This window comes from Astyanax mexicanus, chromosome 2 (genome assembly GCF_023375975.1).
Source record: "Astyanax mexicanus isolate ESR-SI-001 chromosome 2, AstMex3_surface, whole genome shotgun sequence".
Lineage (NCBI taxonomy): Eukaryota > Metazoa > Chordata > Actinopteri > Characiformes > Acestrorhamphidae > Astyanax > Astyanax mexicanus.
In genome coordinates, this window is record NC_064409.1 from 39,055,129 (window position 1) to 39,069,224 (window position 14,096).

The 14,096-nt window shown below is 37.7% G+C and overlaps 2 protein-coding genes across 2 annotated transcripts in view; one reads left to right on the top strand and one right to left on the bottom strand.

The window, feature by feature from the left end:
* The window catches only part of LOC125799143 (deleted in malignant brain tumors 1 protein-like), a 426,727-nt gene that overhangs the window by 330,843 nt on the left and 81,788 nt on the right, over positions 1 to 14,096 (bottom strand). The gene's annotated exons all lie outside the window — the stretch shown is intronic.
* On the top strand, positions 6,740 to 12,384 carry LOC125799146 (deleted in malignant brain tumors 1 protein-like). The gene is made up of 7 exons (XM_049475193.1): positions 6,740 to 6,975; positions 8,133 to 8,441; positions 8,570 to 8,872; positions 10,127 to 10,429; positions 10,637 to 10,945; positions 11,280 to 11,582; positions 11,674 to 12,384. The coding sequence occupies exons 2-7, from the start codon at positions 8,231 to 8,233 to the stop codon at positions 11,937 to 11,939; spliced, it is 1,695 nt and encodes a 564-aa protein (XP_049331150.1). The 5' UTR covers positions 6,740 to 6,975; positions 8,133 to 8,230; the 3' UTR covers positions 11,940 to 12,384.

Below are 14,096 nucleotides of genomic sequence, written 5' to 3' on the forward strand. Positions count from 1 at the left end.
TTTCACCAAAATGACATACCGCGGGTCTACGTTTTTTTCTGATTTGTGTCAAAAATTTAAAAGTGCTTTTTTTCACATTTCTGAGCAAAATTTGGTCCAATTTTCCATGCCCATGCATTTTCCCACTCATTTCAGTCATTTTTCATGGAAAAAAACAAGGTTTTATGAATGGTCAAAATTTTCACCAAAATGACATACCGCGGGGTCTACGTTTTTTCTGATTTGGGTCAAAAATTTAAAAGTGCTTTTTGTCACATTTCTGAGCAAAATTTGTTCCAATTTACCATGCCCATGCATTTTCCCACTCGTTTGAGTCATTTTTCATGGAAAAAACAAGGTTTCATGAATGGTCAAAATTTTCACCAAAATGACATACCGCGGGGTCTACGTTTTTTCTGATTTGGGTCAAAAATTTAAAAGTGCTTTTTGTCACATTTCTGAGCAAAATTTGTTCCAATTTACCATGCCCATGCATTTTCCCACTCGTTTGAGTCATTTTTCATGGAAAAAACAAGGTTTCATGAATGGTCAAAATTTTCACCAAAATGACATACCGCGGGTCTACGTTTTTTTCTGATTTGGGTCAAAAATTGAAAAGTGCTTTTTTTTCACATTTCTGAGCAAAATTCGTCCCAATTTACCATGCCCGTGCATTTTCCCAGTCGTTTAAGTCATTTTTCATGGAAAAAAACAAGGCTTTATGAATGGTCAAAATTTTCACCAAAATGACATACCGCGGGTCTACGTTTTTTTCTGATTTGGGTCAAAAATTGAAAAGTGCTTTTTTCACATTTCTGAGCAAAATTTGTTCCAATTTACCATGCCCATGCATTTTCCCACTCATTTGAGTCATTTTTCATGGAAAAAACAAGGTTTCATGAATGGTCAAAATGTTCACCAAAATGACATACCGCGGGTCTACGTTTTTTTCTGATTTGGGTCAAAAATTGAAAAGTGCCTTTTGTCACATTTCTGAGCAAAATTTGGTCCAATTTACCATGCCCATGCATTTTCCCACTCATTTGAGTCATTTTTCATGGAAAAAACAAGGTTTCATGAATGGTCAAAATGTTCACCAAAATGACATACCGCGGGTCTACGTTTTTTTCTGATTTGGGTCAAAAATTGAAAAGTGCCTTTTGTCACATTTCTGAGCAAAATTCGTCCCAATTTACCATGCCCATGCATTTTCCCACTCATTTGAGTCATTTTTCATGGAAAAAACAAGGTTTCATGAATGGTCAAAATTTTCACCAAAATGACATACCGCGCGGGTCTATGTTTTTTTCTGATTTGGGTCAAAAATTGAAAAGTGCTTTTTTCACATTTCTGAGCAAAATTTGGTCCAATTTTCCACGATCATGTATTTTCCCACTCGTTTGAGTCATTTTTCATGGAAAAAACAAGGTTTCATGAATGGTCAAAATTTTCACCAAAATGACATACCGCGGGTCTACGTTTTTTTCTGATTTGGGTCAAAAATTGAAAAGTGCTTTTTTCACATTTCTGAGCAAAATTTGTCCCAATTTACCATGCCAATGCATTTTCCCACTCATTTGAGTCATTTTTCATGGAAAAAACAACGTTTCACGAATGGTCAAAATTTTCAACAAAATGACATACCGGGTCTACGTTTTTTTCTGATTTGTGTCAAAAATTTAAAAAGTGCTTTTTTCACATTTCTGAGCAAAATTTGGTCCAATTTACCATGCCCATGCATTTTCCCACTCATTTGAGTCATTTTTCATGGAAAAAACAAGGTTTCATGAATGGTCAAAATTTTCACCAAAATGACATACCGCGGGTCTACGTTTTTTTCTGATTTGGGTCAAAAATTGAAATGTGCCTTTTGTCACATTTCTGAGCAAAATTTGTCCAAATTTACCATGCCCATGCATTTTCCCACTCATTTGAGTCATTTTTCATGGAAAAAACAAGGTTTCATGAATGGTCAAAATTTTCACCAAAATGACATACCGCGGGTCTACGTTTTTTTCTGATTTGGGTCAAAAATTGAAAAGTGCCTTTTGACACATTTTCTGAGAAAAATTTGTCCCAATTTACCATGCCCATGCATTTCCCCACTCATTTCAGTCATTTTTCATGGAAAAATCAAGGTTTCATGAATGGTCAAAATTTTCACCAAAATGACATACCGCGCGGGTCTATGTTTTTTTCTGATTTGGGTCAAAAATTGAAAAGTGCTTTTTTCACATTTCTGAGCAAAATTTGGTCCAATTTACCATGCCAATGCATTTTCCCACTCATTTGAGTCATTTTTCATGGAAAAAACAAGGTTTCATGAATGGTCAAAATTTTCACCAAAATGACATACCGCGGGTCTACGTTTTTTTCTGATTTGTGTCAAAAATTTAAAAGTGCTTTTTTCACATTTCTGAGCAAAATTTGGTCCAATTTACCATGCCCATGCATTTTCCCACTCATTTAAGTCATTTTTCATGGAAAAAACAAGGTTTCATGAATGGTCAAAATTTTCACCAAAATGACATACCGCGGGTCTACGTTTTTTTCTGATTTGGGTCAAAAATTGAAAAGTGCTTTTTTTTCATATTTCTGAGCAAAATTTGTCCCAATTTACCATGCCCGTAAATTTTCCCACTTGTTTAAGTCATTTTTCATGGAAAAAACAATGTTTCATGAATGGTCAAAATTTTCACCAAAATGACATACCGCGGGTCTACGTTTTTTTCTGATTTCGGTCAAAAATTTAAAAGTGCCTTTTGACACATTTTCTGAGCAAAATTTGTCCCAATTTACCATGCCCATGCATTTCCCACTCATTTCAGTCATTTTTCATGGAAAAAACAAGGTTTCATGAATGGTCAAAATTTTCACTAAAATGACATACCGCGGGTCTTTTTCTGATTTGGGTCAAAAAATTGAAAAGTGCTTTTTTTCACATTTCTGAGCAAAATTTGGTCCAATTTTCCATGCCCATGCATTTTCCCACTCATTTCAGTCATTTTTCATGGAAAAAAACAAGGTTTTATGAATGGTCAAAATTTTCACCAAAATGACATACCGCGGGGTCTACGTTTTTTCTGATTTGGGTCAAAAATTTAAAAGTGCTTTTTGTCACATTTCTGAGCAAAATTTGTTCCAATTTACCATGCCCATGCATTTTCCCACTCATTTGAGTCATTTTTCATGGAAAAAACAAGGTTTCATGAATGGTCAAAATTTTCACCAAAATGACATACCGCGGGTCTACGTTTTTTTCTGATTTGGGTCAAAAATTGAAAAGTGCCTTTTGTCACATTTCTGAGCAAAATTTGGTCCAATTTACCATGCCCATGCATTTTCCCACTCATTTGAGTCATTTTTCATGGAAAAAACAAGGTTTCATGAATGGTCAAAATTTTCACCAAAATGACATACCGCGGGTCTACGTTTTTTTCTGATTTGTGTCAAAAATTTAAAAGTGCTTTTTTCACATTTCTGAGCAAAATTTGGTCCAATTTACCATGCCCATGCATTTTCCCACTCGTTTGAGTCATTTTTCATGGAAAAAACAAGGTTTCATGAATGGTCAAAATTTTCACCAAAATGACATACCGCGGGTCTACGTTTTTTTCTGATTTGGGTCAAAAATTGAAAAGTGCTTTTTTTTCACATTTCTGAGCAAAATTTGTCCCAATTTACCATGCCCGTGCATTTTCCCAGTCGTTTAAGTCATTTTTCATGGAAAAAACAATGTTTCATGAATGGTCAAAATTTTCACCAAAATGACATACCGCGGGTCTACGTTTTTTCTGATTTGGGTCAAAAATTGAAAAGTGCCTTTTGACACATTTTCTGAGCAAAATTTGTCCCAATTTACCATGCCCATGCATTTCCCCACTCATTTCAGTCATTTTTCATGGAAAAAACAAGGTTTCATGAATGGTCAAAATTTTCACCAAAATGACATACCGCGGGTCTACGTTTTTTACTGATTTGGGTCAAAAATTGAAAAGTGCCTTTTGTCACATTTCTGAGCAAAATTTGTCCCAATTTACCATGCCCGTGCATTTTCCCACTCGATTGAGTCATTTTTCATGGAAAAAACAGTGTTTCATGAATGGTCAAAATTTTCACCAAAATGACATACCGCGGGTCTATGTTTTTTTCTGATTTGGGTCAAAAATTGAAAAGTGCTTTTTTCACATTTCTGAGCAAAATTTGGTCCAATTTACCATGCCCATGCATTTTCCCACTCATTTGAGTCATTTTTCATGGAAAAAACAAGGTTTCATGAATGGTCAAAATTTTCACCAAAATGATATACCGCGGGTCTACGTTTTTTTTTTATTTGGGTCAAAAATTGAAAAGTGCTTTTTTTTCACATTTCTGAGCAAAATTTGTCCCAATTTACCATGCCCATGCATTTTCCCACTCATTTGAGTCATTTTTCATGGAAAAAACAAGTTTTAATGAATGGCCAAAATTTTGTACTGTCAGGAAGCTCCCTGACAGTTTTTAAAACTGCCAGCGTACTGTCAGGAAGCCCCCTGTCAGTTTTTAGTACTGCCGGGTACGTGCCTGGCACTGCCGGGTCGATGAAAAAGTGGCTGGCGTAGCAAGCCCCCTGACAGTTTTTAGTAGTGCCGGCGTACTTTCAGGAAGCTACCTGACAGTTTTTAAAACTGCCGGCGTACTGTCAGCAGGCTCCCTGACAGTTTTTGAAACTGCCGGCTTACTGTCAGCAAGCTCCCTGACAGTTTTTAATACTGCCGGCGTACTGTCAGCTAGTCCCCTGACAGTTATTAATAGTGCCGGCGTACTGTCAGGAAGCTCCCTGACAGTTTTTAATACTGCCGGCGTACTGTCAGCTAGTCCCCTGACAGTTTTTAGTAGTGCCGGCATACTGTCAGGAAGCTACCTGACAGTTTTTAAAACTGCCGGCATACTGTCAGCAAGCCCCCTGACAGTTTTTAGTAGTGCCGGCGTACTGTCAGGAAGCTACCTGACAGTTTTTAAAACTGCCGGCTTACTGTCAGCTAGCCCCCTGACAGTTTTTAGTAGTGCCGGCGTACTGTCAGGAAGCTCCCTGACAGTTTTTAATACTGCCGGCGTACTGTCAGCAAGCCCCCTGACAGTTTTTAAAACTGCCGGCGTACTGTCAGGAAGCCCCCTGTCAGTTTTTAGTACTGCCGGGTACGTGCCTGGCACTGCCGGGTCGATGAAAAAGTGGCTGGCGGGTGACGACACGCAGACCCACCACTGCCGCCCGTCTCCTGGCAGGCAGAGATCCAACCCCAACTGTTTGGACGTTTAACTATGACCACAACTTGGAGGACAATATGCAGTTAAACATTTGATCTTCGGACTAGGTAACTTTTTTTGGACGTTATGGTGACAGGTGCAGGAAATTGACATTATTAAAGAATACATATCATTTTTTATTTATAATATATCAACATCATTGTTATAAATATTGTTAATCAGTATGAATATAGACTATTTGATTAAGCGTCATTTATTAATAAATATTTATTATTAATTATTTAGTAGATTATATTTTTGTATCTATTTAATTAATTAACGAATTTAGGTATTTATGTATGTATTTTTCTATTTGAAAATGCAATCTGTGCGGAAAATTGTTAGGTTGATTTTAACCAGTCAACACCACTCTGATTTGCTGAGACCGCACTGATCACAACCATAGACTGTATATAAGTATAGACAGCACGACAGGGGTTGAAAAGTGAAGCCACAACGTCTCTGGTTTCAGTACAGCTTTTAACCCTAAAGCCTATTTCCATTCAACTGAATGAAAGATGACGGAATTTTTACATACCTGTCAAGTCTCCCGTTTTGGCCGGGAAACTACCGTATTTTACTCCTCTTTCCCGCCGTCCTCCCGTATTAGTATTTTCCCGTAAATTTCCCGTATTATACTAAATAAAAAAATATATAGGCCACAGGCGACAATGCACTGACCGCTGTGTGTCTCTTAACCAATCGTGGTGCCGGTTCAAGTAGAAAGTCCCGCCTTTCAGGAGAAACAGCCAATCAGCTAGCTGGTTTTGCGGAGCGCAGTTTAGTGTGCGGGAAGCCCCGCCCCTCCCCTCGCTGTGAGTTCAGGCAGCTAGTCGGAGCAGCTGTCGTTAAAACTAATCTGGATATACGGAGATTTATCTAAAAGAAAGGTAATGAACCATGTAAACTGTGATGAGATTGTTTCTGATAGCTGGTTAAAAAGACTCTTCTCTGAATCAACACATAAATTAAACCCACTGTGTGTTTAATAAAATACAGCTTGTGACTCAGTTAGCTTAACTTTAGAATTAGCTAGATAGATATTCAGGGTTTGAGAAAAATCTCTGTTAGAATTTGTTTAAATCTCAAGTATTGTGGTAATGTATTATAATGTAATGTAATGTATTATTTAGAGGGGGTAGAAGAGATGGTTGAGCTGGAGAGAGAGAAAATGTGGAGAGGGCTGAAATTAACTGAACTGATCAGGAGTGGACTGAACGATAGAAAGAAGTATTAATGAAAGATTATTAATTGTGTAGGCCCCTTAGGACTATTATTTACTTATGGAATATATCTGATCCATGTCCTTTTTGTAAATTTGTGCACCCTTCAATTTCAATTTTAAATCTATTAAAAAAAATTATATATATATATATATATATATATATATATTTTTTTTTTTTTTTTCCCCCTCGTTTGGGCTGTTGGGGCGGCGGAAAAAATCCCTTATTTTTAAGTCCAAAACTTGACAGGTATGCTGCCTCTGCAAGCGCAGGCAAGATGGCAGCTTCCATTTCGGCCATATTTTGGCTTTAAAACGCCTTAATGAGAGTAAATGGGGACCGTCCAGACCATACTTTTATACAGTCTATAATCATAACCCAAACTCCACAACGCGCCAAGCAGCACATTTTTAGTTGCTGCGGAAGCACAGCTCATTTAGGCTCAGCTCAGCTCACCTCAGGACTTGTTGTGCTACTAAGATATAAGGTAAGTTCGACCAGGTCCTTTATTTTATGATCATGTATGTGTTTGTAGTGTCTTACACCACCTGCACGTGCTGGCCTTGCCTCTCTTTCTAGGTAGTTAGCTAACGTTAGTTGTCTAAGGATAGCTAAACATTGCCATAGTTTAAATGTAATATGAATTGCATTTGAAAATGAGCAGATTTTTGAAACTTGTCTTATGAATAAGCTAATTTGAAATAGTTTTGTTTGTGGGAAAAACCTAGATAAAATAGCTTCATGACGAAGTGTGAGAAAATTAAAACAGCACAATATTTTTCCTCAGGTGTAAGCTTAGTGTTGTTAGCTTAGCATTAGCTCAGTGTTCGTGTGAAGAATAAAGTTAACGTTATATGTAAATTTCATATAAATAAGCCAACTTGTTGTTGAAATTGTTTTGTTAAAATACTGCACATATTTCTGGTCAGGTGTTAAAAGTGTATCCCCGCATTATATTAGCATTAGAAGTAACGTTAAGTAACTTACATGTAAATATTATGTAAATACGCCAATTTTAAATAGTTTGTTGTTGGAAAAATTCAATAAAAAAGCCTAGCGATTAAAAAAAAACCTTGCAAGATTAAAACTGCACATATTTCTCGTCTAGAGTTCAATGAATGCGTATTCCCACCATTAGCTTAGCATCAGCATGAAGAATGTAAATATTATATAACGTTAAATAAGCCAACTTTAAATAGTTTGCTATTGGAAAAACTTAATTAAAATAGCCTAGGGGTGAGACAAGGTCTGGAAAGATTAAAACAGCGGAATATTTCCAGTCCAGAGTTAACTGTGTTTTTGTAAAAGTGTATGGCTCCCCCGCTGCAAAAAGCCTGCAGTGTGTGGAGCGGTAGAGCTTAGATCAGGCCCAAAAATCCAGCCCGACCCGGCCCAAATCCATGCACTTTCTGCCCGAGCCAGACCCGACCTGAGCCATAAACTGTCATTCTGAACCCGAGCCATTTTTTAGTAATTAGAGCGTTAAAATTGAGCTATTTAAAACATTTTCGGGCTGTTTGAATTAGCGAAATCTGTTAAGAATTATGTTAAATAACCTTGCGACGCTGAAGAAGCATAGACCTATTATTATTTCTTTTTTTTTTATTCGCTTCTTTCTTTCTTTATTCCTTGTCTGTTGTACAGGCAGTGTGAGGTTGGTGGATGGTGGCAGTCGCTGTGCTGGGAGAGTGGAGGTTCTTCATAGAGGGCAGTGGGGAACAGTGTGTGGTGATGACTGGGATATGAGTGATGCTGCAGTGGTGTGTAGAGAGCTGGGCTGTGGAGAAGCTGTAGATGCACTGGGCAAATCTCATTTTGGATCAGGATCAGGACCAATCTGGATGGATGATGTGGACTGTAGTGGATCAGAGTCTAGACTGAAGAACTGTAGATCACCAGTATGGGGTAAACATGACTGCAATGAAACCCACAATTCTGGAGTCATCTGTTCAGGCAAGCTACACTATGTTCATATAATATGTGCACTGTATTGAATAGTTACATTGTGTGTCTGTGCTGTCTGACTTTCATTTATTAAATCCTGTTGTTATCTCATTGTTTATGCTCTTGTGATATTTTAGGAGCCAGGCTGGTTTTAGGTTCTCGCTGCTCTGGGAGAGTGGAGGTTCTTCATGGAGAGAGCTGGGTCACAGTGTGTGATGCTGACTTTAACCAGCAGGATGCAGAGGTTGTGTGTCGAGAGCTGGGCTGTGGTTCTCCTGTGAAGGTTCTGGGAGCAGCTGCGTTTGGTAGAGGGGAGGGTCAGGTGTGGTCAGAGGTGCTTCAGTGTAGAGGAAACAAATCTCAGACTCACTTCTGTCCAAAATCATCTTCACTCAAACACAACTGCTCCCATGATAATGATGTGGGACTGGTGTGTGCAGGTAAGAACTGCATTCAGCACAATGAGCCTGTGACTTCATCTATTCCTACTTAGACAGCCCTCTGTCTCAGTAGCTCAGCCCTGTGCTCCATTACCTGTTTGCCATTAAGACCTGGTGAAATTAAATATTTGTGACTTATTATATTGTTTGTTTGGGGTGAGGGTGTTATGTTTGTGCAGCATTACTGTTCTGGCATTTGTTTTTTAGTGGATAATGCTGTAATAAAGTGTAGGGGATCTGTGTTTGTCTAGAATACCTTGCAGTGTGAGTTTAAAAACATTAAAAACAGCAGAAACGTCCTGATGGATAGCACTAATTATAAACACAATAGACTTTGGACAAATGTAATGAGTTTCTCTAGTCTAACAGACACAAGAGACTGTTGTTTTGGAGATAATTTGTGGATTTTTGGAGCTGCAGTAACACATTATACAAAATGGCTACAGCAACATGTATCCATGTGAATCACATGTAATATTCTGGGTTGGAGTGGAACAGACTTAGAATACTTGTACTGGCAGCACATAGTTTAAAAGCAAGAATGGTGAATTAAGTATGTGTCTACTGTTCTGTTCCTCCAGTCCATTAAGCAGGTAACAAGACTGGTGGAGGTCATATAGTGTCTGGAAAATAACTGCTCACAGGATTGCCAACAAATTAAAAGTCTATGTGTATCTTTCTTTTTTATTTTTGTTATTTTGAAACTGTAAAGGGAAAAAATATTAAAAATGCTAAATAGACGTGTCCACTTCAATGTTATGTGTTCTAAACATTAGGTCATTTTTATTTCCTTCTGTAGTCACAATAATATACATTTTGATTAGGGGTGTCCTATGCTGGAGTTATCTGTTCAGGTAAAACGCTGTAAACAGGGACTGTACATTATCTGCCATGTAGGCAAAGTGTACAGCACATATGATTTTTCTTTTTAACCCACCCTAAATCCTTGTTGATTGCCAAGGTAAATTGGTATGTTTAAACTGAGCAATCACCAAACTGTGCTGTACACTGGAATTCTCAACCAACAATTAATTTACTGATTTTTTTTTTTACTGATTTCATAATTTTGCTGATCCATATTAATTTGTTTAATGTAATTCATAGCTTTACTGAACTTATTTTGAATCCTTATACTCTCTTTAGTTTTTTCCAATGCATTTATGAATCATTCATTGTGCAATATTTAGCATCATCATGCTTAATCATTTATCATTACTGATAAATAAGCTTTCTTTTTTTCATGGTAATTTTTAGGAGTCCTGCTGGTTAATGGCTCTCGCTGCTCTGGAAGAGTGGAGGTTCTTCATGGTGAGAGCTGGTTCACAGTGTGTGATGCTGACTTTAACCAGCAGGATGCAGAGGTTGTGTGTCGGGAGCTGGGCTGTGGTTCTCCTGTGGAGATTCTGGGAGCAGCTGCTTTTGGTAGAGGGGAGGGTCCGGTGTGGTCAGAGGAGCTTCAGTGTAGAGGAAACGAATCACAGATTCACTTCTGTCCAAAATCATCTTTACTCAAACACAACTGCTCCCATGATAATGATGTGGGACTGGTGTGTGCAGGTAAGAGCTGCATGTTTGTGATTAATGTAATTAAGATTAGCTCAATGTTTATGTAAACTTTTTGTAATTCTGTCAAAAATGCAAATGTCTTGCTATTATTTCAGTTTTCAGCCACAATTCTACTTTACATCATTAATAGTGGTGAAAATACATGTTTTTTTCCATTCTTTCTCAATGTCTTGGTCTGTCTTACTCACTGTTGTACAGGCAGTGTGAGGTTGGTAGATGGTGACAGTCGCTGTGCTGGGAGAGTGGAGGTTCTTTATAGAGGACAGTGGGGATCAGTGTGTGGTAATAACTGGGATATGAGAGATGCTGCAGTGGTGTGTAGAGAGCTGGGCTGTGGAGAAGCTGTAGATACATATCATGAGTCTTACTTTGGATCAGCATCAGGACCAATCTGGATGGATAATGTGCACTGCAGTGGCTCTGAGTCTACACTGAGGAACTGTGAATCAGCAGGATGGGGTAAACATAACTGTGATCATTCTAAAGATGCTGGAGTCATCTGTTCAGGTAAATTGTATCAGTAAATTATTTTATGTTCCCTTCTGTTAACTAGGAACAGGAAACTGTTCATAATATATCATACATGTAAAACAAAGTCTTGTAAGTGGTGGGAAAGGACCCATTTTAGAGGCTTAGGGTCCAGTTAAGCGTAGTAGTACTGTTTGTAAGGAAACAGATAGCGTTCATTTAGTCAACTTTTCCACTGAAGGTTAAATGCCATATCTCTTTTGACCATTCTTGCTGTGTTAATGTCAGAGATTCAATGACATGGAAAGACATCTTCATGTTGAAGCAGTGACTCACATATGTTTAAATTCAGCTTTATGTTCACAATTTTTAGGAGTCCGGGTGGTTGGTGGTTCTCACTGTTCTGGGAGAGTGGAGGTTCTTCATGGAGAGAGCTGGGTCACAGTGTGTGATGCTGACTTTAACCAGCAGGATGCAGAGGTTGTGTGTCGAGAGCTGGGCTGTGGTTCTCTTGTGGAGGTTCTGGGAGCAGCTGCTTTTGGTAGAGGGGAGGGTCAGGTGTGGTCAGAGAAGCTTCAGTGTAGAGGAACTGAATCTCAGATTCACTTCTGTCCAAAATCATCTTCACTCAAACACAACTGCTCCCATGATAATGATGTGGGACTGGTGTGTGCAGGTAAGTGTTTTTCAAAAAAATGTTTCCCATTTTTACTCTTACTAGTTCATAATTCGGTAAATTTTTCTTGTTCTTATTTTCTCTTACACAGACAGTGTGAGGTTGGCGGATGGTGGCAGTCGCTGTGCTGGAAGAGCAGAGGTTTTTCACAGAGGACAGTGGGGAACAATTTGTGGTGCTGGTGCAAATTTCATAGCGGGTTTTGTCATGTGTAAAGAGTTGGGCTGTGGAGAGCCGTTTAGGACTGATGCAGCTGTTCCAGGATCTGCACCGATCTGGATGAGTCATGTGAAGTGTACTGGATCAGAGTCTACACTGAAACACTGTGGATCATTAGGGTGGGGAACACAGCTGTAATCATAATATGGATATTGAGCTTACCTGTTCAGGTATGTTTTAATTAGACAAAAACTGTAATACGTACGTATTACATGTATTACATTTGTGAACTTTCTGAGAATGTTTCGACACATCATAGACAAAATCAAATCAGAGATCATATGATGGAATGTCACTGTTTTGTATACCTATTCCGTATTAAATATTCTATTACATAGTAAATTCTGACAGTTACAGCTAATGTGAGAAGCAGCGATGTTTTTTTTTTAACATTTGCTTTGACTTTTATTTAATTGCTGAAAATATTAACTAGTGCTGGGCGATAAAACGATATCGATAGTTATCGAGGAAACTATATATCGCGATAAGTCGGGGCGAGAAATTCGATAAACTAAATTTTCTATTTCCCGTTTAAGTAGCGTTGTGAAAAGGCGCAGCACGCTGAACTGCTGCTCAGCCCAGTACAACCCCTCCCCTCCCCTCTCCACCATCCCCCTCCGCCCCACCCCCCGAGCCCCTCCACTCTGAACTCCTCACATAGCGGCTCCTTCTCTCCCATTTACTGGATAAACTTCATTTATACTATTCAGCGGCGCTACACTGGAAAACTCACCTTTTAAATATGAGGCATGCGTCTCCAAGATATTTAGAGAGGTGAGCTTGTTCAGATTTCTGAAGGCAGGTAAACGCTGCTCTGTTTGCTGCTAGTTAGATTAGCTTGTCTCCAGTTTAAAGTTAGCGATGTTTAGGTGTAAAAGGGATCTGTGCAATCTGTCATCATTAGCTAAGATGCTTTCACTGCTTTTTACATTCTAATAAACTAATGGGTAACGCACGTTAGCCGTGTTAATCCACGTTTCGTGTAAATTAAGGTTAACTTCAGCACGAGTGAGGGGTTAGTATATAAACACACAGAAAGGAAGCACTTTCCATCTTTTTTCCTAACTCTCACTGTTTCTGTTAGAAAACCCTGAGGGCAGCATTCTCCTCTGTCTTTGTGTTTTATAGTTTTTAACAGATAGAGAGTCTGTTATGCTGGATATTTTACTAAATACAGAAGATTATATAATCTGTCTAGCTGTATTTGAACTGAGCTAAACATTGCTGTTACTGAACTGGAGTTTTAAATACACTTAAGTAATGTAAGTCTAGTCTACTGAAAGCCAGTAATGTTAGTATAAATCTGTACTGCAGTAGAAGTGGATCATTTCAGAAACTTGACTTTATTCCTCCCACCTCCATTATAGGCCACTTTTTTTTTTAAATATTTAAATGTTAGCTTAATTTAAATGAAAAAAAAACTAAAGGCTCTTATTTAAAAAAAAACATAAGCAGTAAATTATCTAAAATTACAACAAATAGAAAATAGAAAAACAGTAAAACATATGTAATACATACTTTTTATATGACCAAAATTAAACTAGACTGAAATCTGACTAAAACTAATAATATCCGATAGACTAAAATGTAACTAAAACTATTATACATTTTAGTGAAAAGACTAAGACTGTATCAAAATCACCTGTCAAAATGAACACTGTGATATACTCTTGTATTTTGCTTTATGTAGTTGCCTGCATTCAGGGAGGGGAATGATCTTTTGATTAAATATAATTTTATAAAAATAAATAAAGTGTTATTGCAATTTAAATTAAACAGACATATAATGTAAAGGGTCTTACATATTTTTTAGTTTATATATTTGTCCCCTTTTTAAAATTAATTTAAAAGCTGTACCCACCTGGCAAGATGTTAACATCCTAGTGTCTGTCCACAAGGCTCTGAGCCTGCTAGTGATTTTGTCCATAACTCCCTTATTCTGTCACTTCTGAGTAAAAATAGAAACCTTTAAGTGTAACAGAAAGTGATTTGATTTATATCGTGATACATATCGATATCGGCTGATATGAAAAACTATATCGTAATAAGATTTTTTTCCATATCGCCCAGCCCTAATATTAACCCAAGAAATTGTCTAGTCAGTTTCATTTTGTTTGATAAAATTTAATTTAATAAAAAAGGGTCTGCAGTACTGATTTGCTAGAGCACAACATTTGTTTTCAAAATTATAACCTGAATGAAACAAAATGCATTAGTCCTTTCCACTTCCAGACAACTTCTCAAACACTTTATGTGCCAAAACAAAACCAGTCAACACACTGTAATTAGAAACAG